The sequence below is a fragment of the Lynx rufus genome, unplaced genomic scaffold, assembly GCF_022079265.1.
Source record: "Lynx rufus isolate CCGP_SWC_20201006 ecotype Redwood Valley unplaced genomic scaffold, mLynRuf1.p SCAF_5, whole genome shotgun sequence".
NCBI classification, from domain to species: Eukaryota; Metazoa; Chordata; class Mammalia; order Carnivora; family Felidae; genus Lynx; species Lynx rufus.
The window spans coordinates 1,154,686-1,179,624 of record NW_025814867.1 but is presented as its reverse complement, the minus strand read 5'-3'; the positions used below and the strand labels follow the sequence as shown (position 1 = coordinate 1,179,624).

Below are 24,939 nucleotides of genomic sequence, written 5' to 3'. Positions count from 1 at the left end.
TCAATATTAGTAATGATCTCTGTATTAACAAATATTGGTAACATTTCTATGAGTTAGCTCATTAAAAAAAAAAAAAAAAAAACCAGAACAGACCAAAATAATCACTATTATAAGGATTTAATCTTGGTAACCAGAGGAAATACTTCTTGTTTAGAGTATAAGTCTAGCTGGTAATGAAATAGCCCAAAACTGCTGGCATTCTGGCCTACGGGGAAGAATTTTAAGCTGAAAAACACGTTTCTTCCGTGTCATGACTGACTCTAAAGTCGGTGGCTGAGACGGCCCGTGGCTGAACTTTGGCCTTCCACCCCTCAGGTTGCCAGGCATCCCCAACTTACATCCTAGGAGCAGATTCCACCCGGGCTAGAATTCAGAGTGGGAAGTCTCCACTAGCATGGAGGAAGTCGGGATTAACTCACATCCAAGCCTTCTCAGAACTCACCAAAGAAGAAGAGAAGACCACAAAGGGTCCCGTCTTTGGATGACAGTCGTGATGATCTTCTCCTCCACGTCACCACAGACCAGTCACCTGACATATCATTTACTCTGCCTAGTTGCGTCTCTTAGTAGGTAGATGTACTAAGCTATAGTGTATGTATGTGGACACGTGCGTGTGCATGCGTGTATGTGTAAAATGTGCACATCTTCTCAGCTACACTAAGAAGCAGAGCTCTTGAGGACAAAAATAAAAAGACAGCTTTGTCTTTCCTTCGCACCAGATTCAGTATCATATACACAGTAGCTCTCAATACTGACTGTGTATAATTAAGGAATAAAAAAAAATGAGCACTTGCCACTTTGTGTTCTGTAAGTAGAACTCAGAAAACGTTATAAACAAATATAGTCATATAATTAACACCGAATATAAGTTTATCAGAAAAGAATAATACCCATTTTTTCTTTTTCTTTTGATTTATTTTTTTTCAGTTTATTTATTTTTGAGAGAGACAGAACATGAGCAGGGGAGGGGCACAGAGAGAGGGAGACGCAGAATCCGAAGCAGGCTCCAGGCTCTGAGCTATCAGCACAGAGCCCAACGCAGGGCTTGAACTCACAAACTGTGAGATCGTGACCTGAGCAGAAGTGGGATGCTTCACCAACTGAACTACCCAGGCACCCCCATTCTGTGTTTTGAAATTAAAAAAAAAAAAAGAAAGAAAGAAGTGTCCATTTTCTTTTTTAATAGCGTAATTTATTAATTCCACATTCACAGCACTGAACTGTATACCTACCATCACTGTTCAAGTGAGTACTCTTATTTACTAGATGGAAAAGTAGACACCATCCCTGGTCTTAAGAAACCAACAGTGCATGGGAGAGACAGACATGACATAAACACGCCTATCAGGAAGCGCAAGGCATATAAACGGGATAATCACCATGAGGGAGGGCCATGGAGGCTTCAAGATAGGCTAACAGAAGACATCCAGCAGAGATGGAAGGATCAGAAAAGCCTGGGAGACCAGTGACATCTAAGCTGAGACATAAGGAATAAAAGTGTGCTAGCCAGGCCCAAAGAAAGGACTTTGGTCCTAAGCAAAAGAGGAAAGAAAAAAGAAAAAAAAAAAAAAAGATTAATTAACAGAGTGAGGACTTCTGCTTCTGGAAGGATGGAACAGAAGTACTTTTCACTACTCCTCCTGCTAAGAACAACCAAAGACCATGGACATGACATACAAAATAAACACAAGGAAACTCTGAAAGGTAGAAAGAAGGCCGACTCAGCACAGACCCCAGTACCCTAAGGACCCCAGGTATTCCTCTCTACCTCATACGTCCTAGACTAAGTGCTGACGAAGGGCAAGCACAAATGCCAACGGGCACAGACAAAAATAAAAAGTCCCAAGACAAGCCTGTTCTCTAGCCAAAGGGCCAGCACAGGGGCGGCCCAGCAAGACAGAGAACTTTTAGACGCTCTAGCCGAACACCACAGAAATACCGCGGCCCACCCCACGCAGGCCAGCAAATTCCTGGGTGCCATCTGCAGAATGCTCCTGTAGACCAGGATATCTCCCAAATTAAGTGAGAAGAACCAGGCCCCAAATATCTGTTGTTAAGACATCAGCAAATACAAAAGAAGAAAGAAGTAGCATTGGGGATACACAGAACTCTGGACCAGCCAGAAATCTGGAGAAAGCGAAGGCAAGATCAAGAAGCAGGCAGTGAACACGTCCCGCGTCGCTCAGAAGCTGGCAGCGGAACCCCCAGATGTGGCTCTCGGCAGAGCTCTGCTCGCTTTGGGGGAGGGGACGGCTTTCAGGTCCTTCCATGTCTCTCAAGACTTTCATACTCCTCTTGTTCTGGTTCCCAATTTACCAAGAAATCTTCTAATAAACCAATTCCACTTTAACTTTAACACCAACTGTTACAGTCATTGGAAAAGTATCTCCTTATGGTAAGTTAACCGCCTGGCATTCTGGTCAGTCCTTTGTGAGTCTCATTAGTTTTAAGCGTCGGTCAGTCCCAAAAGCCTAATTAACCCTGCATGTACTGGCAAAGACAAGATCCCAGACCCACAAACTTAAAGGCCACATCCAAAATGGAAGGTACGCTATGAGCCTGGGCAGCTGGCCGTCTAAGACGCCTCTGTCTTGATCTCTCACTTACACAGGTGAGAAACCAGCCTTGCAAATAGCTCTCCAAAATCCCATTCAACTCTCAGAATTCAAAGCAGACCTACTTTTCTCTGCTGGAGCCGTCCCCTTTCCCTCCTACTCACTGCTGTCTGAAATCATTCTCCAAAACGCATATTCTGCATAGAACGTCCACCACGAACACAGATTCCTATTAAATACACAGAAAGATAAACACAGCAAAGCAGAATCTGTTTCTTCAGCCACTCCGGGAAAGGCACAAGTTCACACTCTGACCGCTAGTTGGCCCTCAGTCCTGAGGCCTTAGGTATACGAACCAACGCCTTACAGTCCTGCTACATTCTGCGGGACTAGATGTTCACAACTGCTCTATTTTTAAAGTATCTAAAAATGAAAGGTCACAATAAGCACTAGCAATAAAAAAATTCCTGCGAATGCGTCCATTTGCAATTGGTCAGTGCTGAATTTTCAAGATGTTACAGTAATCCATATTCGGAACCACCATAAACAAAATGAAAGCCTAAAAAGTACAGCCAGCCAGCCTCTTTGAACTTCGTATGCACGGGTTATGCGCCTTCCTGACACATATCACATCTGGGTGTTTTAGAGTTTCACAATGAATTCCACACCTGTTGCTAACGAGATTTAAGTCATTATCAAAAAGCATTTCTTAGGATCCATTTGCGGAAGAACGTAGAAATGACAGAAGAGGCTAAAAAAACGTCAAATCTACAGAATTCTATTTCATACGGAAGTTCTCTACCCAGCACCGGACAGGTCAGCGCAACGGGAAGAACCACTTTCCCAAGCCCACCCCGGCGATGGTCTCTGCGAACTGGGCAGCAACCACAAATGCGTGTCTGTCCGTCACCTGAACTACCTCGCCTTCTTACCAGGAAATCTGTGTCGTTAAACTGCCAGTCACGGACAGTCAGGGATACCACTGCTGTCTGTAGGTCATCTCTGCTTAAACAGAGGCGTCTGCATGGAGACTATTTAAAATATGTTGAAAGTTTCACTTACCTCCACGGCTACCACAATCAAAACGAGGTCCAATTTTGACTCTGGAAAGAGGGCATTCACTTGCGGTGACATTCCAATTAGAGCACAGTTAGTGACCACAGATATAACACTCATTGTTTCAAAAGCCAACTAAAAGGAAAAAAAATGTGAAATTAAAAACCACAATGACCTCTTCCATACTTCCTCAGTCTTTTTTTGTATCATATAAAATCAAAGAAAAAGCCTTTCCCTCGTTCCAAATATCCCAAGTACATTTAAAACTTTTTCTCTATAATGCTGTGATTTTCTTCGGCTTAAAAAAGTCAGGCCGTTACAAGGCATTTTCAATATTTATGGCTGGAATATCCAAAGCACTATGTTCTACCTTCCCAGCTGGAGGTGGCCAGGGACCTGAGAATTTGGAATACATCCGAGAGGCGTACGCTGTTCAAGTTACCCTACTGGTACCTAAAGGGAATCTAAGGTGGGGCCACCAGAAAAAATGTTTCACATTCAAAAACTGTTAGTATGATTTCAAATGGAATTTTTTTGTGACTGTCTTACTCTGCCACATTACAGACCACAGCTGGTTCGGCTACACCAGAGGCACCAGCTATCGTGATCCTTTTCGAGTGGCATTCGCCCAGGAGACTTTGGAAAAACACACGTGCCCCACCGAGCTACTGAACAGACTGACCCAAGGCCCCGTGGAGGAGTCTCCCAGAGCCCATACAGAGCACCGACTGCGGAAACGTGACCACTGCTCGGTCGCTCTTCCTTTTCATGCACGACACTTGATCCCTGCCGAGTAACCCAACCACTGGGAAGGGACGTAGAGGTTTCCATTACAGAACGAGCAAGTCGCGGGGAGGAATGCTGCAGCCCACAGGGAATACGGTCAAGGTGTTGTGACGGCAACGCCTGGTCACCCACTCGGGTACTCTGCTTGTGGCGAGCACAGCAGAGCAGATAGACTTGTCCAATCACTGTGTTGCACACCCAAACACGTGTAACGTTGTGTGCCAACTGTATTTTCGTTTAAAACAAGAAGCAGATAAAAGTCCCACTAATTCTAAAAAATACAATTACTGTTAGAAACTAATATTTTAAAAGAAGCAAAACAAAGCATGATTGGATCCCAACTGAATAAATATCTGGTCTCATGGAGAATTTCCGCTATCTTATTTTAGCAATCTTTGTATAACTTGATTATTTTTTCCGGAGTTTTCTTTACAACAAACCTACTCAAGACTTTATCTTCTCTTTAAATAACTTAAATTTTTTTATTTATTCATTTTTTATCTTTACATAGCTCAGAATTGAAAACTTGAAGTTACAGTGAAGAGTCTCCTTGCCCTCATGTACCCCTTACCTGCCCGCGAGCTCCTGTGCTCCCTACAAAAGGATCACCATTATTAATTTTTTTTTTTACCTTTCCAGATACTTTATATGCAAACTTTATAAGGAAATTTGAATATATATGCCCTTTCTTCCCCTCTTTCAGCCCAATGCATACTGTCCGGTCCCTTGCTTTTGTCACTTAAAATGTCTTGGAGACTATTCTATGTCAGCACTCAAAGAACTCTCTCGTTCTTTGTCACAACTGTTTAAATATTTTATTGCAGAGATGTATCGGAATTTATTTAACCATTTCCTTATTGGTGGGCATTAGTTGCTATGACAATCATTGTTCCATTTAGTTACCATGTAAATACATCATTTAACAAGAGTGGAATTAGGATAAATTCCTGAAAGCGGAACTGAGTCAAAGGTACCACGCATTCATAATTTTGATAAATAACGTCAAGCTGCACTCCATGAGACTGACCTGTTCATCCTCCTATCAGCAGTATCTAAGAGTGCCTGGCTTCCTGCATTTTTAATACCTCTATAATGAAACATGATTTTTTCAAATACAGCTATATTGAGCTATAATTATGTGCAATAAGCTGTATTCATTGAAGGTATACACTTCATTAAGTTCTGATTGACGTACATACCTGTGAAAACACCACCACAAACAAGATGCAGAATAATTCTACTTCCCCCAAAAGACTCCTCATGACCCACTGCAATCCATCCTTCTCTTCACACCGGCCCAAAAGCAAACACTGATCTGCTTTTTGTCACTGCAGTTTTGTCACTGCTCCAGGATGTCATAACTGGAATGACATAATATATACTCTTCCCCATCCTTTCACCCAGTATGATTTTGAGATGAGCCATATTATTTCTATATCTATATCTAGTCTTTTCCATTTTTATTGTGGAGTAGTATTCCATTTTATGAATATACCATCATTTTTTATTTATTTACCTACTGATGGAACACTGGGTTGTTTCCAGTTTTGGACTACTCTGAAGGAAGTTACTGTAGACACATGCGTGCATCCTGAAATGTTCACGTTCTCTCATTTCTCCTGGATATTTAGGAGCCGATGTGCTGGGGGTATGGTAGGTGTACGTTCAACTTTTTAACAAACTTCCATCTCATTCTGCAAAGTGACTGCACCATGACGCAGCCTCGCCAGAAAAGTATGACAGTTGCAGTTACTACACATGGCCAACATTTCACACCACGAATCTTCATTTTAAACTGGGTATGTAGTGCTATCTTCTGGTTTTCATTTGCATTTTCCCGGTAACTAATTATAAATCTTTTCATGAGCTCACTGGCCATTCACATATGTTTTTTGGTGAAGTACTTCTTCAAATCATGGTCCTTGTTTCCAAAGGCTGAAATGTCTTACTGAATTGTAAGAGTTTCTTAATCTGAACACAAGTACTCTGGCAGACATACGTATTGTGTATTTTTTCTCCCATTCTGTGTCTTGCCTGGTCTTCTTTTAACATTAGAAGAGCAAACTTCCCCCCCCTATCTGGAGACCTGGTTATCTCAATGCTATTAGTGGACAATTATTTCCCCCACTGAACTGAGACTTCACATAGACCACATAATCCATTTCTGGACTTACTCTTCTGTTTAACTGGTCTGACTGTCTACTGATGCACCAGGACCACACCACGTTAATAACGGAAGTTATGTAACAAGTTTTAATACATGGTAAGTGTCCCTATTCTTCTTTATAGCTTTCTTGTTCTTCTATTTCATTCATTTCTCCCTGTGAATGTGACAATACATTTACCGGCTTAAAAGAAAACCTTGGGCTGGCGTAGTGCTCCATTTGTAAATTAATTTGTAGGTCAATTTGTAAATGAAAGGAGAATTGATATGTATTGAATACTGAGACTTCCTTTATCAGTTAGCTATTACTACATAACCAACCACCCCAAACTCTGGCTTCAAACAGCCATTTATTTAGCTCATGATTCTGTGGGTGGACAATTTAGGATATGCTCGTCTCGGCAATTCTTCTGGTCTCAGCTGACTTTGACTGGATTTGCTCACGCACCTGAGGTCAGCTAGTGGGTAAACCAGAGATATCATTGGCCTTATCAGGCTACTTAGAACTTCTAGTACCATGTCCGATAAAGGTAGCAAGAGTGAACACCCTTGCCTTGTTCCTAATTTTAGAAGGAAAGCATTCAATCTTTCACCAATAAGTATGATGTTAGCTTTAGATTTTTTTAAAAAATAGATGTCCCTTATCAAGTTGAAGAAACACCCCCATTTCTATTTTTGTGAGAGTTCTCAAAAAGGAATGTTGGATTCTCTCAAATGCTTGATATTATTGGTTGATACAACTATGCAGTTTTTCAAACTATTAAATGGCAGATTATACAGATTAATTTTCTAATATTAAACCAGGCTGGCATCCCTGGACTAAATCCCACTTGTCATGGTATACACTTCTTTTTATAGATTGCTGAATTCAGTCTGCTAATAGTTTATGAAGGTGTTTTGTCCATGTACTCACAAGGGATGTTGGTTTGTTGTTCTCCTGTCTCGCACTCTGGTTTTCTACTACACGGATACTAGCCTTCATAAAATGAATTAGGAAACATTCCCTCCTCCTCTGTTTTCTGGAAGAAATTGTGTAAAATTGGGGTTCATTCTTAGAAATTGCTAGTGAAATCGTTTGGGCCAATGTATTTCTTTTTTGGAAATTTATAATTACAAATTTAATTTCCTTATAATTACAGAGCTACTCAAATTATCGATTTCGTATTGGGTGAGTTGTGGTAGTTTGTATTTTTGGAGGAAATGATCCAAATTGTCAAATTTATATGTGCAGAGTTGCTCATGATATTCTCTTCAATACTTTTGGTACTTTAAGGGTCTGTAGTGGTACCTGCTGTTTTCTTTTTATATTGGTTATCTTGTCAACTATATTGATCTTTAGAACCAATTCTTTTCAGTAATCTTCTCTATTATTTTTGTTTTTCATTTCATCCATCTGTACTCTTATCTTTATTATTTTCTTTCTGTTTCTTCTGGGTTTCTTTTGTGCTTTGTTTCTAGTTTCCCGAGTAGGCATTTAGATTATTGTTTGAGATATTTTCCTCTTCTCTAGTGTATGCATTCAGTGCTACAAATTTCCCTGTCGGCACTGCTTTAGCTGTTTGATATGTTGTACTTTCATTTTCATTCAGTTCAATGTCTTCTGAATTTACTCGAAACTTTCTCTTTGACCCATCATTATTTAAGGAACGTGCATTTGGGGGCGCTTGGGTGGCTCCGTTGGTTAAACAACTGACTCTTGATTTCAGCTCAAGTTATGATCTCACCGTGGTGAGATCAAGCCCCATGTCAGCCTAGGCACGAAGCATGCTTAAGATTCTCTCTCTCTTCCTCTCCTACTGCCCCTCCCTCACTCATGCCCTTCTCTTTCTCTTTCTTTCTCAAGAAAACCACGCATTTAGTTTTCGAGTGTTTGGAGACTTTCCTGTTATCCTTCTCCTGCTGATTTCTGGTTGGATTCCACTAGAGTCAGAGAACATACTATACATGATTTCAATTCTTTAAAATGTTTAAAGTTTGTGTTCTGCCCGAGGATGAATGCTCTGTAAGCACTTGAATGTGTATTCTACAAGTGCTGAGCAGAGTGCTCTGTAATACGGATTTGATTCTGTTACCTGATGGTGGTGGTATTGGTGAGCGCTTCTATATCCTTGCTGACTTCCTAGCTCTTGTTCTACCAACTGTTGAGAAATGCGTGTTGAAGTCTCCAGCTATACTTGTGGGTTTGTCGATTTCTCCTTCCAGTTCTATAAATTTCTGGTTCACGTATTTTAAACCACTGTTGTTCATTGTGCACACACTAAGCCTGCTATGTCTTCTTGGCAATTGATTATGCATATTACTGTGTGTGTGTGTGTGTGTGTGTGTGTGTGTGTGCGTGTGTGTGTGTGAGAGAGAGAGAGAGAGAGAGAGAGAGAGAGAGAGAAAGAGAGAGATCTTCCTTGACTTAGGAGTTGTGTTCCAAAAGGGTAAGTTACAAATATTGTAGGACAAAAATGGACCTACTACACCTAATCTACTGAATTAGAGCTGAACCTATAGCTCACCTTAAATGTGCTAAGAACCCTCGGATTAGCCTACAGCTAGCTGGGCAAAATCATCTCATACAAAGCTTATTTTATACTACAGTATTGAGTATTTCCTGTAATTTGTTGAACACTGTACTGAAAGGGAAAAACAGAATGGTTGTGTGGGTATGGAATTGTTCTAAGTGTATCAGTTGTTTACCCTCGTGACTGTGCGGCTAACTGGGAGCCGTGGTTTGCTGCCCAACATCGAGAGAGGATCATACTGCATGCCACTGGCTGGGGAAAAGATCCAAATTCAAAATTTGAGGTATGGTTTCTACTGAATACATATCGCTTTCACGCCACTGTAAAGCCAAAAAACCATCATCTGAACCGTTGTAAGTTGGGGACCATCTACATATGTTCAGTCTACTTGTGTCACCATTTATCAGTCTGAAGGATGTACAGAAACCTCACCTCCCTTTACCATTCTGTAAAATATCTTAATATTTTCCCTGCATATATTTAGAATCATCAGATAGTATTACAATTTTTGTTCCAATTGTCAAACGTAACTTTAAAGACTTAAGAGAAGGAAAGTCTGGGGTGCCTGGGTGGCTCAGTCGGTTAAGCCTCCGACTTCGGCTCAGGTCATGATCTCACGGTTCATGGGTTTGAGCCCCGCATCAGGCTCTGTGTTGACAGCTCAGAGCCTGGAGCCTGTTTCAGAAATATGTGTCTCCCTCTCTCTCTGCCCCTCCCCTGGAGCCTGTTTCAGATTCTGTGTCTCCCTCTCTCTCTCTGCCCCTCCCCTGTTCATGTTCTGTCTCTGTCTCAAGGATAAATAAACATTAAAAAAAAAAAGAGAGAGAGAGAGAGAGAGAGAGAAGGAAAGTCTAATTATGTTTATTCATATTTTTCCTTTCCATGGTTTTTCTTCCTGACAGTCCCAGGTCCCTTCATTTATCATTTCCTCAAGTTTAGAAAAATTTTTTTAACTATTCTTTTAAGGGGTATCTATATGGCTCAGTCGCTGAAGCACCTGATTCTTGATTTCGGCTCAGGTCGTGATCTCATGGTTCATGAGATTAAGCTCTGCATTGGGCTCTGCGCTGACAGTGTGGAGCCTGCTTGGGATTCTCTCTCTCCCTCTCTCTCTGCCCCTCCCCTGCTCACTCTCTCTCAAAATAAACATTTAAAAATCAATCAATAAAGTGGCTATTCTTTTAGCATAGATTTTCTGGCAACAAATTTCTTAGTTTTCTTTCATCTGAGAGTGTCTTGATTTCCCCTTCATTCTTTTTTTTTTTTTTTTTTTAGTTTATTTATTTAGTCATTTTTGAGAAAGAGAGAGAGAGAGGGAAAGAGAGAGAGAGAGAGAGAGAGCGCGAGCAGGGGGCGGGGTAGAGAAAAAGGGAGACAGAGAATCCAAAGCAGGCTCCACGCTGTCAGAGCAGAGCCTGACGCGAACCGTGAGGTCACGACCTGAACTGAAATCAAGAGTCCGATGCTTAACCAACTGAGCCACCCAGGCGCCCCCTGCCCTTCATTCTTGAAGGATATTCTCTCTGAATACAGGATTCTGTACTGACACTACTTTTCTTTCAGCACTTGAAAAATACTATGCTGCTTTCTTCCAGCCTCCGTTATTTCCGATGAGAAACTGGCTATCATTCTAATTGTGTTCCTCTATAGACAACATGTCATTCTCTCTTGGTGCTTTCAAGTTTTTGTCTTTAGTTTTCATATGTTTAATTATCATGTGTTGGACACGAACTTTGGGGGGCTTATCCTGTTTGGGATTCACTCAATTTCTTGAGTCTGTAGTTTTGGGTCTCTTGCCAAATCAAAAAGTCTTGGACTTATTACTTCAGGCGTTTTTTAGCCCCTCCTTTCCCCGCTCCTTCTGGGACTCTGATAACAGGAATGTTAGATCTTTTGTTACAGTCGCACAGGTCTCTGAGGTTATATTTACTTTGTCAGTCTATTTTTTCTCTGCTGTTCAGATTGAATCATTTCTATTCTCTATCTTCCAGTTTCTGATCTTTCCTCTATTTCTTCCATTCTGCTACAGCGCTCATCCACTAAGCTTTTTATTTTAGTTATATTTTCCACTTCTAAAATATCTATTTGCCTCTCTTTTATGTCTTCTCTTTCTTTGCTGAGATATTCTATTTTTCTGTCTGTTTGAGGTATATTCATTTGATCAAGGCTGCTTTAAAATCTGTCCGATATTTCTAATATCTGTCGCCTTGATGGTGGCATCTACTGACCGCCCCTTTTTTCTTTTTGGTTCATCCTGGTTCCTGGTATGATGACTGTTTAAATAGAAACCTGGACATTTTAGGTGTTAGATTCTACAATTTATTTAAAGCTTTTGTTTCAGTTGGTTCCTCTAACACCACTCTAGCAGGCAAAGCAGGGGCAACACCTCGTTAGGTTACCCATTTGGATACCACTGACACCCAGTGTGGAGGGTGGGGTCCTTCCTATTGCGGGACTGGGGCCAGAACTCTGGTCTCCCACCAGACCTTCCCACGGATACCTCTTCTGCTAGGACGAATACAAGTGCCTCGTGTGTGTTCCCACGTTCCCACGTGGTCTCTGCTGTGCTGGGTGGTGGCAGAAGGCCTGACTCTCCATTAGGCTTTATCTGAAACCACCCCAGCAGAAACTGGAAAAGGAACCTCATTATTGCTGGGTAGGGGTGAAGTCAGACTCCCGACGTGATCTGCAACCCACACGGAAGTGGGGAGGGCCTCATCATCACTCAGTGAGTGAAGTCCCACCTGGCTACTTTCCTAGAAAACTATCAGAATTTTTACATCTGAAAGGGGTCACAGAAATTATAATTTACCTCCCCCACCCCATCCCCAATTTTCAAAACAAGGAAAGCAAAGCCCAGAAAAAGTAAATGACTCTTTGAAGTGACACAACACAGTCTGTGGCAATAAATAACATGAAATAAAATAAAAATAAAAAATAAACTAAATTTCTCAAATTTCTCCTTAGCACCTTTGTTTTTAATCATAATGGCCCATTTTGCTATTTTTTCCCCCAAAGGAATCATGTTTTCTCAAATAGTTACCTGCCAGACACCAATATTGGCTGAAGGTTCTGAGAATGGACGTTTCAAGACCCTGCACATTTTTAAGGCATCCGAATTAACTTCAGTGAAGTTATTTAACACAGCAAAGGCAGCTGCTAATGGGTAGACGCAGGAGAAAAGGCTCACATAACCGAACTGAAGAAATAACTCCAAGTAATCATCAAAGGTACCCTGAAAATGTAAACCACAAGAAAAAAACAGGAATCGTTTTAATATTATATAATTACAGCAACACTTTGCAATACCATCCAAGGCACCAGCCTCCAACCAAAAAACAATCTTAGAATTCCTCCCAATTTCTTCTTGTCAACAACAGAATTTACATAAATTCAAAAGCAATTTTGTATTTAAGTCCCCGAAAGAATGAAAAAAATGATTTAGCTCCTCATTCCGTTGTGCCAAATCACTGAATTATTACATAACAAACAACAGCAAAGCTAAAGATGTTTGCTTTTAACCAAGTAAAAAGAAATGATCCGACATCACTATTAGAAATCTTACATGACTGCCCCCTCACATCATGGGTTCCCCAGAACCTCAGTCCCTGACCCTCCATCAGAAAACGGATGGTGGTGATGCCAATGAACGTAGCGATGACCTCCAGAAGTCTGCCCCTCCATAAAATCAACACCAACGACAAAAGGGCAAAACGCGTCAGGCCCAATTTTTCAAGTGCTCTGGAAGTCAACCAAAGGCTTGCAGCAATTCTGGTGGCACAGAGTCATGAAAAACAGCCCAATCGTCTGGCATTTTAACTTATTCTCATCTCATCTCCTGCTCCCCCGTTCTGCAGCAACCTTGAAAAAACCCAGCATGCACCACCAGGACACGAAGGGAGCAGCAGACTGGGGCTGGAGATCTGGGAAAGAAAGCCTCATTCCCAGAGGGAAGTCGTTATCTGGCCTGGTTAGTGGTAACCTACAAGACTCCGCTCAAAAGGCTTGTCTTTATTCAACTTCACTGGGTCTCTCCCAGTGCTGACGGCTTCTCCCTGAGTATGTGAGGTGAATTTTTAAACACTGGGCTGCCTCAGGCAATGGGTAGCAGCGGGGGCAAACCAGAGACTAGCCAGGGAGCTCAAAAGGACTAGCTGAGGAATGAAATAGCCACAGGGGGGTTGTTGAACTCCGACATTTTCCTGGGAATCTAGAAGACGCGGCACACGCAAAGGATCAACGCATCATCTCAGGAAACACCACAGAAGGCTCGAGGATCTCACCTCTGACTGACCTGGGGGCTCTGCACAAGCAGAAAGTGAACGGCAAGGCAGAATCTTAAACTTCCTGGTTTAGTGTTGAAGGCACGCCCAAACACGAAAACTGCGACCGAACAGACATCTGATGAGGGACAGAAGCAGGGAAATGTTCACTTCTAGTCCAGCAGGCTGACCCACCGCCTGCAGAGTTTGCATTAAGGGCCAAATTAAGTGCTGCTTGCTACGTTCTCAAAGGGTCTCGTGACTACCTGTGCGGATCGCCAATTACTATCGAACTGAATGATGAGCACTCGAGAAATGTTGCAGAAGTAGTTTTATTAATAGAAACTTGAAGAAGCATTTATGATCTGATACTCCCTGCATGTCCTCTCCCCCTTCAGCACTAAGCATACGACCACCAGCTTCACACAGCAAAAGTGCAGCTCTTTCTGCCCGAGTTCTGTCCCCGTGCTATAACAAAAGCACCTTTTTGCACCGAAAATGTCTCAAGAATTCTTTCTTGACCATTTGCTTGCGGCCCCACGTCAATATCTACATAACACTCAACCCAACGACAACAGAATGCTCGTTCTTCTCAAGTGCACACGAAACAGTCTTCAGGATAGATGAGATGTTAGGCCGTAAGACGATTCTCAACAAACCCAAGAGGCTTAAAAATCATACAAAGTATCTTCTTTGACCACAGTGGAATGAAAGTGGAAATCAGTAACAGAAGGAAATTTGGGAAATTCATATTGAATGGAAATTAAGCGACATATTCCTAAAAAACCAATGAGTCAAAGAAGAAGTCACAAGAAGAATTAGAAAATACTTTGAGATGAATGAAAATTAAGACACGACATATCAAAACTTAAAGGATGTGGTGAAAACAGTGCTCAAAGGGAAGTTCATGGGTATAAATGCTTCATTAAAAAAAAAAGGGCAGATCTCAAAACAACTGAAATTTTCACCTTAAAAATCTAGAGAAAGAATAGTATACTAAATCTAAAGCAAGCAAAAGCAAATAAATAGACACAACAAAGTTTTATATGTAGCACAGTAATGTACATAACATATAAACGTATACTTTCTATAACTATATATAATCATCTCAATAGATACAGAAAAAAACACAAAAAAACAAAATCTGATACCCCTTCATGATAAAAACACTCAACAAATGAGTGACAGAAGAGAATTTCCTCAAAGTGGTAAACCGCATCTGCAAAACACCACAGCTAACATCACACTTAATGGTGAAAAACTGGAAGGGTCCCACCTAAGATCAGGAACAAGACAAAAATGTCTGCTCTGAACTCTTCTATTCAATTCAACACTATCCTTGGGGTTCTACCAGGAATGGAAAGGAAGGCAAGGAAAGAAATAAGAGCCATGGAGAACAAGAAAAAAAAAATCCTATTTACAGAGGACATGATCTTATATATAAAAAACCTCTAAAGAACCCCCCAAAAGATTATTAGGTCTAATTATAAATGATTTAATAATAAACTGCAGGATATAAGATCAAAATACAAAAGTCAATAATATTTCTATAAACCAGCAACAAACTGAAAATGAAATTTGAAAAACAATTTCATTTACAATATTATCAAAAATAAGACACATAGTAATAGATTTAGCAGGGTAAGATTTGTATGGTGAAACCCACAAATCATTGCTGAAAGAAATTAAAAAAAGACCTAAACAAATGGACAGACATTCCATGTTTACGGATTAGAAAACTTAGTATTGTTAAGATGGCAATACTCCCCAAATTGATGAATAGATTCGGTGCAATCCCAATCAACATTTCAACTGCACTCTTAAAAGAAATGGATATGCTAATCCTAAAACCATAAGGAATTACAAGAGACCCGGAAGAGCCAAACAATCTTGAAAAAGGACAGAGAGAAATCGCACTTCCTGATTTGAAAACCTGCCACAAAGCTACAGTAATGAAGACGCTGTAGGAATGCCATAAGGACAGACATACAGAGGTCAATGGAATCGCACTGAGAGTCCAGAAACAAACCCATGTGTCTTTAGTCGTACAATTGTCTTTTCTCTTAAAATTTTTTTAAGTTTATTTATCTATTTTGAGAGAGACAGTGCCAGTGGGAGAGGGGCAGAGAGAGAGAGAGAAGAGAGAGAATCCCAAGCAGACTCCATGCTGCCAGGGCAGAGCCCGATGTGGGGCTCAAACCACAAAGTCGCGAGATCATGACCTGAGCCCAAACCAAGAGTCGGACACTTAACCAACTGAGCCCCACTTAACCACCCAGGCGCCCCAGTCTTACGGTTTTCAACAAATGTGCGAAGATCATTCAATGAAGGAAGAAATCATTTTTTTAAACAAATGGTGCTCGGGCAACTAGATATCCACGTGTAAAAGAATGGTTCTGGGCTCTGTCCTCACACTATCTACAAAACTCAATTCAAAAGGGATCAGGCCTAAATGTAGGAGCTAAGCCCATAAAATTCTTAGAAGAAAATACAGAAGTAAATCTTCCTCTCTTCAGATAAGGCAATGGTTTCTCAGGGAGGACACCAAAAAAATAAGCAACAAAAAAGAGAGAAATTTGACTCCCATCAAAGTTAAAAACCTGTGCATCAAAGGACACTCATGAAAATAAAAAGCTAACCCACAGAATGGGAGGACATATTTGCAAATCACATCCTGATAAGAAATTTATATTCAGGATATATGAAGAACTCTTGCAATGAAATAATAAAAAGATAACTGAATGAAAAATGGGCAAAGAATACGAATACATACTTCTCCAAAGAAGACATACAAACGGCCAAAAAGCACATGAAAAGATGGTCAGTATCTTTAGGCATTAGGAAAATGCAAATCAAATCCACAACGAAATACCATTTTACATGTAGTAAGTGTGGCTACTGCTGAAAGGCGGGGGAGGCAAAAAATGACAAGTGTTGACAGAGATGTGGGAAAAATGGGACCCTCCTATATGGCTGGTGAGAATATAAAATGGTACCACTGCCTTTGAAAACACTCTGGCAGTTACTCAAAAAGCGAAACACAGAGTGAACATATGACCTAGCCTGTGGTAACCAATGGATGTTCGTAAGAAATGTACGTTCAGGGGCGCCTGGGTGGCGCAGTCGGTTAAGCGTCCGACTTCAGCCAGGTCACGATCTCGCGGTCCGGGAGTTCGAGCCCCGCGTCGGGCTCTGGGCTGATGGCTCAGAGCCTGGAGCCTGTTTCCGATTCTGTGTCTCCCTCTCTCTCTGCCCCTCCCCCGTTCATGCTCTGTCTCTCTCTGTCCCAAAAATAAATAAACGTTGAAAAAAAAAAAATTTAAGAAATGTACGTTCATACAAAAGCTTGCACACAAATGTTTACAGCAGCCTTATTCCTAATGACCAAAAAGTGGAAACAACTTGTTCCGAATGTTTATCGACTGATGAATGAACAAATAAAATGTAGCATATCCATACAATGGGATATCCCTCGACCATAAAAAGGAACGAAGTGCGATACAGGCTGTATTGTGGACTGAGCCTTGAAAGCATTATGCTTAGCGAAAGAAGCCAGACACAAGATCACGGACTGTATGATTCCATTTCCATGATGTGCACGCAGGAGGCAAACCTACAGAGACAGAATGTGGACTGATGCTTGCCAGAGACTGGGGTAGGGATGGACTGCTTACTGGGCGTGGGGTTTCTTCCGGGGATGATGAAATGTTCTGGAAGTAGCGGTGACTGCTGTAAAACCTTGTGAATTTACTAAAAATCATTACACTGTACACTCAAAACAGTGAATCTTATGGTATGTGAATTATATCCCAATTTTAAAAAAAAAAGGAAAGGAAAAAAAAAGCTGATAGTCATAAGGGAGCTCTCATGAGTCACCCTAGCAGAAGTAGCAAATATACAAAAGAGGCCAGAGAAAGAAATCCACAGCAGAAAGCGAGGGAAACCATAGAAACATGAAGAAATCCCTTTCAAACTATGGTTAAAAACCCGTCTAACAACATTTTAAAAGGTGTAGTCCAAAGGAAGAAAGGGAAAACAGTCATCACATACCTTCAGCTTGGTGGGAGAGAAACGTCAACAGTACGAGGTGGGTTATTTCGTGATCTTTAACGACTGGGCAAAGAAGCCTTCACTGAAGTAGGCTGCCTGGGCATCGGTGACCCCCACTGGCCACTTGAATGACATCACCAAAACTCTACAGGACCAGGCGACGAGCACTCCAACCCCTCACTCCTCAGTGGAGGCCTGCTGTTCACAACACGTGCTTATTCTGACCCGAGAGGAGCAGTTCTCTGTGCCGTGCAGCGACTGAGCGACAGAGCCAGCCCTCAGGATGCCGAAGGCCACGTCGCCGGCTTTCGGCATCCTCGGGCCTCCTCATGATCATCCACTGCACGGGCAAGAACCACGCCAGCTTAATAAAAATGTATGTCACAATATTTTAAAGCAATATTCTCTCAAATGGGTTATTGTAATTATTGTTACTGTATCTCAGAGTCCGTCTTCCACCAAGACGCGCACAGTAGGCTCACTAGTTGAGCTGCAGTGGAAGTCAGATTCTACTTCTGCAGAAAACGCCCAAACCTAGGTACAGAATACTGGCAACGGCAGAGTGTGCTTTCAGACGGCCTGGGTGTGAGGACAAAGCACGAACCCAGGGACTCCGAGTTGCGCTCTGGCTGTTTTCAAGGTTCACACGTGCCTCCAGAGCTGGCGGGTTGGGGCTCAGTGGGGGATTCAGCGGTGAGTAGTTTCTCAACGACTCTCTGGAAGCATCTGGCTCTGGAAAGTATTTCCATACGCTGTGTTGCAGCACATAGAAGTGGTTCCAAAATACACCCGGTGGTATAGCATCAATCCACTTCTCTGAAAAGCGTAGAAATCGAGAGCAGAGTAAAAAAAACCTTAGCTGTTACACCATTTTTACCACAATTGGGTCCTGAGAAATCCTGATAGCCTATGCTCGGCTTTCAAAACTGCTGTTTCAGATCAGAACGTACAAGATAGAGCCTCTGCAGAGCTGTGTAGACAAATCCTCCCGTGTGCCAATGGGCAGCCTCCAGAAGGCATGCTCAGGCCTGGCATTTTTAGCATACAACACGAGGGGACCCCTTCTCCGCACAGGAGCGCACTGTGCATTCTGCCTCCATCTCACGCAGGGACTGAGTAGAGCACACACACGCTAACACTTTATCAGGACGTTTACACTGAGCGCTTTGGAGTCAACAAGTTTAGCAAACTAGGGACGCACTCCAAAAGCAAGGAGAAAAAAATGCAAATTCAACAATGTAAACAATTGCATACTACAATAAAAATACTTAACCAAGATACAGTCTACCCGATTAGCTACAAGTTAGCAAAGACCAACTAAGACAAACTTACCAAATGTAAGAACAAAGCAGTCCTGAAGAACACTGTAGTATTTCTGTGAAGTCATAACTAATTTTATGTATCCATTTACTAGATGAATGGAAACAAAGTTTCAGGTTTCAGGGGCTCTATCCCACTGGATCCTCAAACCAGCCGGGCAGAAACAGGTCTACGAGTTCCCTACGCTGAGTATACAACAAGGAAAGAAAGTACTATATTTAAGGCCACAAGCAGCACACGGACACTAGGGGCTGGCCATTTTTCTCCTAAAACTGTTCCTTATTCAATATTATACTGAATGCTCGCTAAGAATTACCATGATAAATGACACGGGGACAGTGACCTCAGCAACAGAGAAAGAAAAATTATTAGACAGTGGCACTTAACCCTAAATAAAATACTGACATATTCAACGTGACAATGCGTATTTAAAAATAGTGAGCAAGGAGAGTTAATCACTTCAGCAGATGTTCCATTAGGAAATTTACGAGTGGGGTGGGAGGGAGGGGAAGCCGAGTGATGGGCATTGAGGAGGGCATCTGATGGGATGAGCACTACGTGTTGTATGGAAACCAATTTGACAATAAATTCTCATATTTAAAAAAAAAAGGAAATTTATTAGTGTAAAGGAGAATATTAAATCTTAATACGATAATCTCAACAGAAGCAAATAAACGAAGAACTTGATAAAATGTAACATCTTTCACAATACAAACTCTGCGCAAGTAAGGAAAGAACATTTTTAAACTGATAAAAAGCTACCTACCGAGAACATGGGACAAATGTTGACACTCAGTGGTGAGGAGACCAAAAAAGAAAAAAAAAGTCAGGAGCTAGAGAAAGATCCCTATTGTAAATACTTCTGTCCAAATTATACTGAACATATTCATGAGTCCAATAGATAGTAAAAACTGTACAGATGAAGGAAGAAAGAAAACAGCCATTTTTTTATAGCTGAAATATCTGTCTACACAGAAAACCCAAGAAAACCCAAGAAAATGGATTAGAAAAAAACGGGAGGGTTCATCAAGGCTGCTGGGTAAAAAGATACAAAAATCAACAGCATTGGCATCTAACAGCAACAATTTAGAACTTTTTGAAAGAGCTACCAATGACAGGAAACCGGAAGTCTCAAAATATCTACCAGCAGCTCACTTACTCCTTCCAAAGTGCAATTCCGTCCCTGCAACGAGCCCAGCCCCAGGTCAAGCAAAGGATCCGACAAGGCGCGGGGCAGCCTGACGTCACAGCTCCGGGTGGGGTGCGACGGAAGGTGCTCTCCCAGAATCGCTAAACTGGAATCTCGTGAGGAAACCATGGGACACACTGGCTTCACAACGAGCCAACGCCCCGAAGAACGAGAAAAGCAAGGGGCTATTCCAGACCTGCAGTTTTCAAGCCTTCTGGTCTCTGCAGCCCTAAACTCTCAAAAATGACTGAGGTGGGGCGCCTGGGTGGCGCAGTCGGTTAAGCATCCGACTTCAGCCAGGTCACGATCTCGCGGTCCGGGAGTTCGAGCCCCGCGTCGGGCTCTGGGCTGATGGCTCAGAGCCTGGAGCCTGTTTCCGATTCTGTGTCTCCCTCTCTCTCTGCCCCTCCCCCGTTCATGCTCTGTCTCTCTCTGTCCCAAAAATAAATAAAAACGTTGAAAAAAAAAATTTTTTTTAAAAAATGACTGAGGACAGCAAAGACTTTTTGTTTACAGGAGTCTACCTCGTGATATTTACCTATTTGAAATTAAAACTCAAGGGGCGCCTGGGTGGCGCAGTCGGTTAAGCGTCCGACTTCAGCCAGGTCACGATCTCGCGGTCCGTGAGTTCGAGCCCCGCGTCAGGCTCTGGGCTGATGGCTCGGAGCCTGGAGCCTGTTTCCGATTCTGTGTCTCCCTCTCTCTCTGCCCCTCCCCCGTTCATGCTCTGTCTCTCTCTGTCCCAAAAATAAATAAAAAGCGTTGAAAAAAAAATTAAAAAAAAAAAAAAAAAGAAATTAAAACTCAAAACCGTAAAAAATATTTCTCATCGATTCGCTTACACAAAAACACTAACGTCAATGAGATACTGCTTGAAAAATAATTACATTTTCCAAGACAAAAACATTCAGTGTAGAGAGTGGCACTCGTTTACGGTTTTAGCAGATCTCTTAATGTCTAGCTCACTAGAAGGCAGCTCGTTTACGGTGTGGCGACTCATCACCAAAAGTCACAGTCACGCAGCTGTGCAGTTGGGCAGGATCCGGGAGTTCACAGGGCAGGGGCAGCACAACGCAGACCCGAGGCACCCGTGGCCTTAGCCCTGGCGGGCGCAGCAGGCCCAAAAGACACCGGCGGATTACCCCCAGGGGGGCCATTATGGAGGTTTCCTTTTTCCTTACTTTTCACTCTGTCCTGCATCATCCAAGCTTCCCATTGTGCCTAAACAAGTATTACTTTCCTAACGATCTCTGTGTTCCAGTCAAATTGTCTTTCTTCCCAAAACTTGATAATATTACTTTAGATTCATGTGTAGCAGTCAGGATGAGCTTTACAGAGAATACAATTCTGAGTTCACTGACTTCAGTGTGGAGAAAAATACACCCAGAGGGAAGGATCAGCACGTAGGAAACAGTGGTCTAGATCAAATGTGACCCAGAAGCATGTCCCCTCTCCCAATACACGCAGGGAGTTGAAATAGCAAATACCGGACTGTCGCTCCATGGAGAGAGTAGAGGGGGATGTGCAGGCGGTGAGGAGGGAGCGTGTCAGATCGCCCAGGACCCCAGCCCCTCGAGCAAGTCAAGGAGCAGCACCGCTAACCGCAGCATTCGCTCACAGACCCTGCAGGAGAAGGCCCCTGCAGGGGCCTGCAGGAGAAGCGAGTGTACTGCCTCCTGCCCAGGCTGAATGACAGGTTCCGAACTGGAAAAGCAAAGCCTTGAATCTTGTTCCTGATTTAGTCACAAGGGATTAACAGCAGAGAGCTTCAACTGTCTGCTGTTAACACAGGAAAAGCAATGCTCACCTTACCGTCCTTCGCCAAGGTGTTATCAGATGTCATGAGATGCCAAAAAGGTGAGGTCTCAGATTCTGACAGTTGTCACCTTAGTAGCATATAGTTGTTGCATGAATTAAAATTGCTTGGATGAGAATGTTTATAGCCGCACTATCCACAATAGCCAAGCTGTGGAAAGAGCCCAAATGTGCACCGGTGGGTGAATGGATAAAGAAGATAAAGAAGATTACTCGGCAATCAAAAAGAATGAAATCTTGCCATTGGCAACTACGTGGATGGAACTGGAGGGTATTATGCTAAGTGAAATTAGCCAATTAGAGAAAGACAAGTATCATGACTTTGCTCATGTGAGGAATTTACGATACAAACAGATGAACATAAAGGAATGGAAACAAAAATAACATAAAAACAGGGAGGGGGACAAAACAGAAGAGACTCATAAATATGGAGAACAAACTGAGGGTTACTAGAGGGGCTGTGGGCTCAATGGGTAAGGGGCATTAAGGAATCTACTCCTGAAATCATTGTTTTACTATATGCTAACTAATTTGGATGTAGATTTTTAAAAATAAAAAATAAAAAAAATTGCTTGGATGAGGGACATATTGCTTGAACTACTGTATATGAGTCAGCGAGCCAGGGGGAAAGGAGGGGAAACTGGTCTGGAGAAGACTGTGAATTTGGTTTGGGGCACTTGGGGGCATGATGTCGTCTGTCCAAATAATTCAGAGAAAAAGAAGAGATGAGAGCTGATTCTAAGTGACTACAGGGAGAGAAGAGGGGAAGGAGAGACGACAACATGAAATAATTATTCCAAGACACTGGGGCAGGAAAGACAGGACACAACCAGCAGAAGCGCGTGCGGGTTTGCCTGGTTTGGGGCAGGAGGGCTGCGGACAGCTGGGGAGGGAGACAGGGAAGCAGGAGATGTGGCGGCTGCAGGCGGGCACTGGGAACAGGGGCCTTTGCAGACGAGAGGAGAGGCGGAGGGGATGGAGGAGAGAGCTCAGGGGAAAGACTGCTTGTCCGGCTTCCGCCAGAAAGGGAAGGATGAAAAACAGATACGGCCAGAAATCCCGCTCCCCAGAGCAAGCAAGGAAAGGAGTCAGACACAGACTGAGGTTTTAGGCCCCAGCCAGCCAGCCCTTCGACCAACACAGTCAAGAAGCACCACAAGGTGCAAATGCGCTCCTTCCTTGCACGCCTGTGTTTTCTCTGACGCTTCACATACAAACAGAAGCAGTGTTACTAGCCAAGTGTGCCGTGCGTATACTTTGAATCACTCTCCCCCCACAGACAGCACTGACAGAAAATGCTAGTGCATATATGCATATTTCATCAAGACGCGTATCACCACGCAAAAACCAGAAAAACAGCTGCACAGGTGAGAAATGGAACAAAACGAAGGTGGTACGCGGGAGCCTGGCCCGACTCCAGCCCGCAGGCCAACGGACGCGGCTCGATCTGTATCCTGTGGGGCGAGGGATTCAAAGGGCACCTACTCCCCTGAAGCATTACTGGGGCTAGGCTGTTTACAAAACCAGGGGCTAGAACAGTGGTCCCCTGTCCTTGAAAGGGGGCTGAAAAAGCCACAGCTGCCGCCCTGACCTGCAGTCTGTGTCGACTGGCTCTGCAAAACCCCCAAGGTCCCCACAAGGTGGGAGCCGGGGCTACAGACCCCTGGTTTTAGGCTAAGCCACAGAGGCCCCTGGGGCAGCTGTGAAGATCGAGCAGGAAGAAGCGAGCAGAGAGGGAAGACACACATCCTCAAGGTGAACACACCAAGTAACACTCGCGGGCACACGAGAAGAAGGAGCACGTGGGCCAAGAGGGTCAAAAGATGACGCGCGAAGGCGGAAAACAAGACCACGAGAGTCGAACGGTAACGGACTCTCACCGACTGAGCCGCTGCAGGGTCTAACTCACTGAGAAGCAGACCGCACCGCGCAGGAAGGAGCAGGACACAGGACACAGGACACCGGGACCCGAAGGGCGCACGACCCCGACGCCCCCCGCCCGCGAACACACGGTCAGGTTCCACGAGCCGGGTGCTTCCTTGCACTGTTGTCACAGGCGGCCAGCCTTGCAGTGCTCTGCGTGCAGCTCCTCAAAGGAACTCAGAAAGTCTTGATGGAGAAGGAACCACGGACACTTCCCACACCACTCAGGGAAACCGGAAGGATTCTGCAGCGCGGCGCCCCATTTTCGGCGGCGGGTTTCCGCCTCCCCCAGGAGTCTGCAGCAGCCCCGGCGAGTGAGCAGGACGCGGCCTCTTCACAGCCGGCCGGGCCCGGGGCAGCTTTGCAGCAAGGGTTGCCTGGCGTCCTGGGGGGGGGGGGGGGGGGGAAGCAAGGGTTGCCTGGCGTCCTGGGGGGGGGGGGGGGAAGCAAGGGTTGCCTGGCGTCCTGGGGGGGGGGGGGAAGCAGCGACGCGGCCGGCCAAACCCGCCCCCTGCTGTCGTGAGGCTTAACTTCAGATTGAGGGCCGCAACACCGAAGGCGCGGTCCCCCCTCGTTCACGGTGAAGGAGCTCTTGGCGGGGACGCTGGCAGGAGAGCACTTCCAAGGTAGCCACATCTGGGCCAGAGAGCGGGTCCACACTTGTGGAGCTCAGTGCCTGACTGCTACTCGCTTTTACTCAATGGTTAATTCGGCAATATTCACACTTACCAGATAGGTTCCCATTTCTTTCTCCAGGACAACCTGTTCGTACAATGTAGCATCGATGTCCGCTTTTAAAGCCTGCACCTTCCTCTTCACCTGCACGTGGTGCTTCCTTTGGAGCCAGTAAGGAAGAAGAGACTCCATAATTTGGTTAAGGATCTGGGAGGTAATCAGGAGAGTGGCCAGACTCTAAAAAGAAGCAGAGAAGTGAGATCTGACAATGTAGCTTAGGAAAATCACAGTATGTGTATAATTATGCAATAAATAAAATGGAATCTTCAACAAATAGCATACCATTAATATCACAACTAATATCAGAAAAGCGAGGTGCTAGAATGTTTCCAATTTATTGTTTTTTCCCACAGGAAAAACACATTAAAGTACAAAAAGTTACAAGTAAGATTATAATAAGAAATAAATCAGTTATAAATAAGATTATAATAAGAAATGAAATCAGTAATGAGCTGGCAGGGGAACAATTTAATTTGAAATTGTTTTTTGTCATCTCATCCTTGCTACAACATAATAATCTAAATGATATTGCCAACTCTGAAAAATAAAAAAGTTTGGCGAAACTTCAAAAAAC

At 43.3% G+C, this 24,939-nt stretch overlaps 1 protein-coding gene across 17 annotated transcripts in view; it reads right to left on the bottom strand.

Moving 5' to 3' along the window:
- The window catches only part of ANO10 (anoctamin 10), a 224,090-nt gene that overhangs the window by 148,900 nt on the left and 50,251 nt on the right, over positions 1-24,939 (bottom strand). For 16 of the 17 annotated variants that reach the window (XR_006965599.1, XR_006965600.1, XM_047098701.1 and 13 more), the window contains 3 exons: positions 24,360-24,542; positions 12,115-12,306; positions 3,618-3,746 (listed from right to left, as the gene is read on the bottom strand). Coding sequence is in view for 15 of the 17 variants with exons in the window: in XM_047098701.1 (XP_046954657.1) it covers positions 3,618-3,746; positions 12,115-12,306; positions 24,360-24,542 (504 nt within the window). In the remaining 2 variants the exon portion in view is untranslated. Of the gene's footprint in view, positions 1-3,617; positions 3,747-5,582; positions 7,581-12,114; positions 12,307-24,359; positions 24,543-24,939 lie in introns of those variants that run through there. The other variant, XM_047098714.1, reaches the window with a different exon arrangement.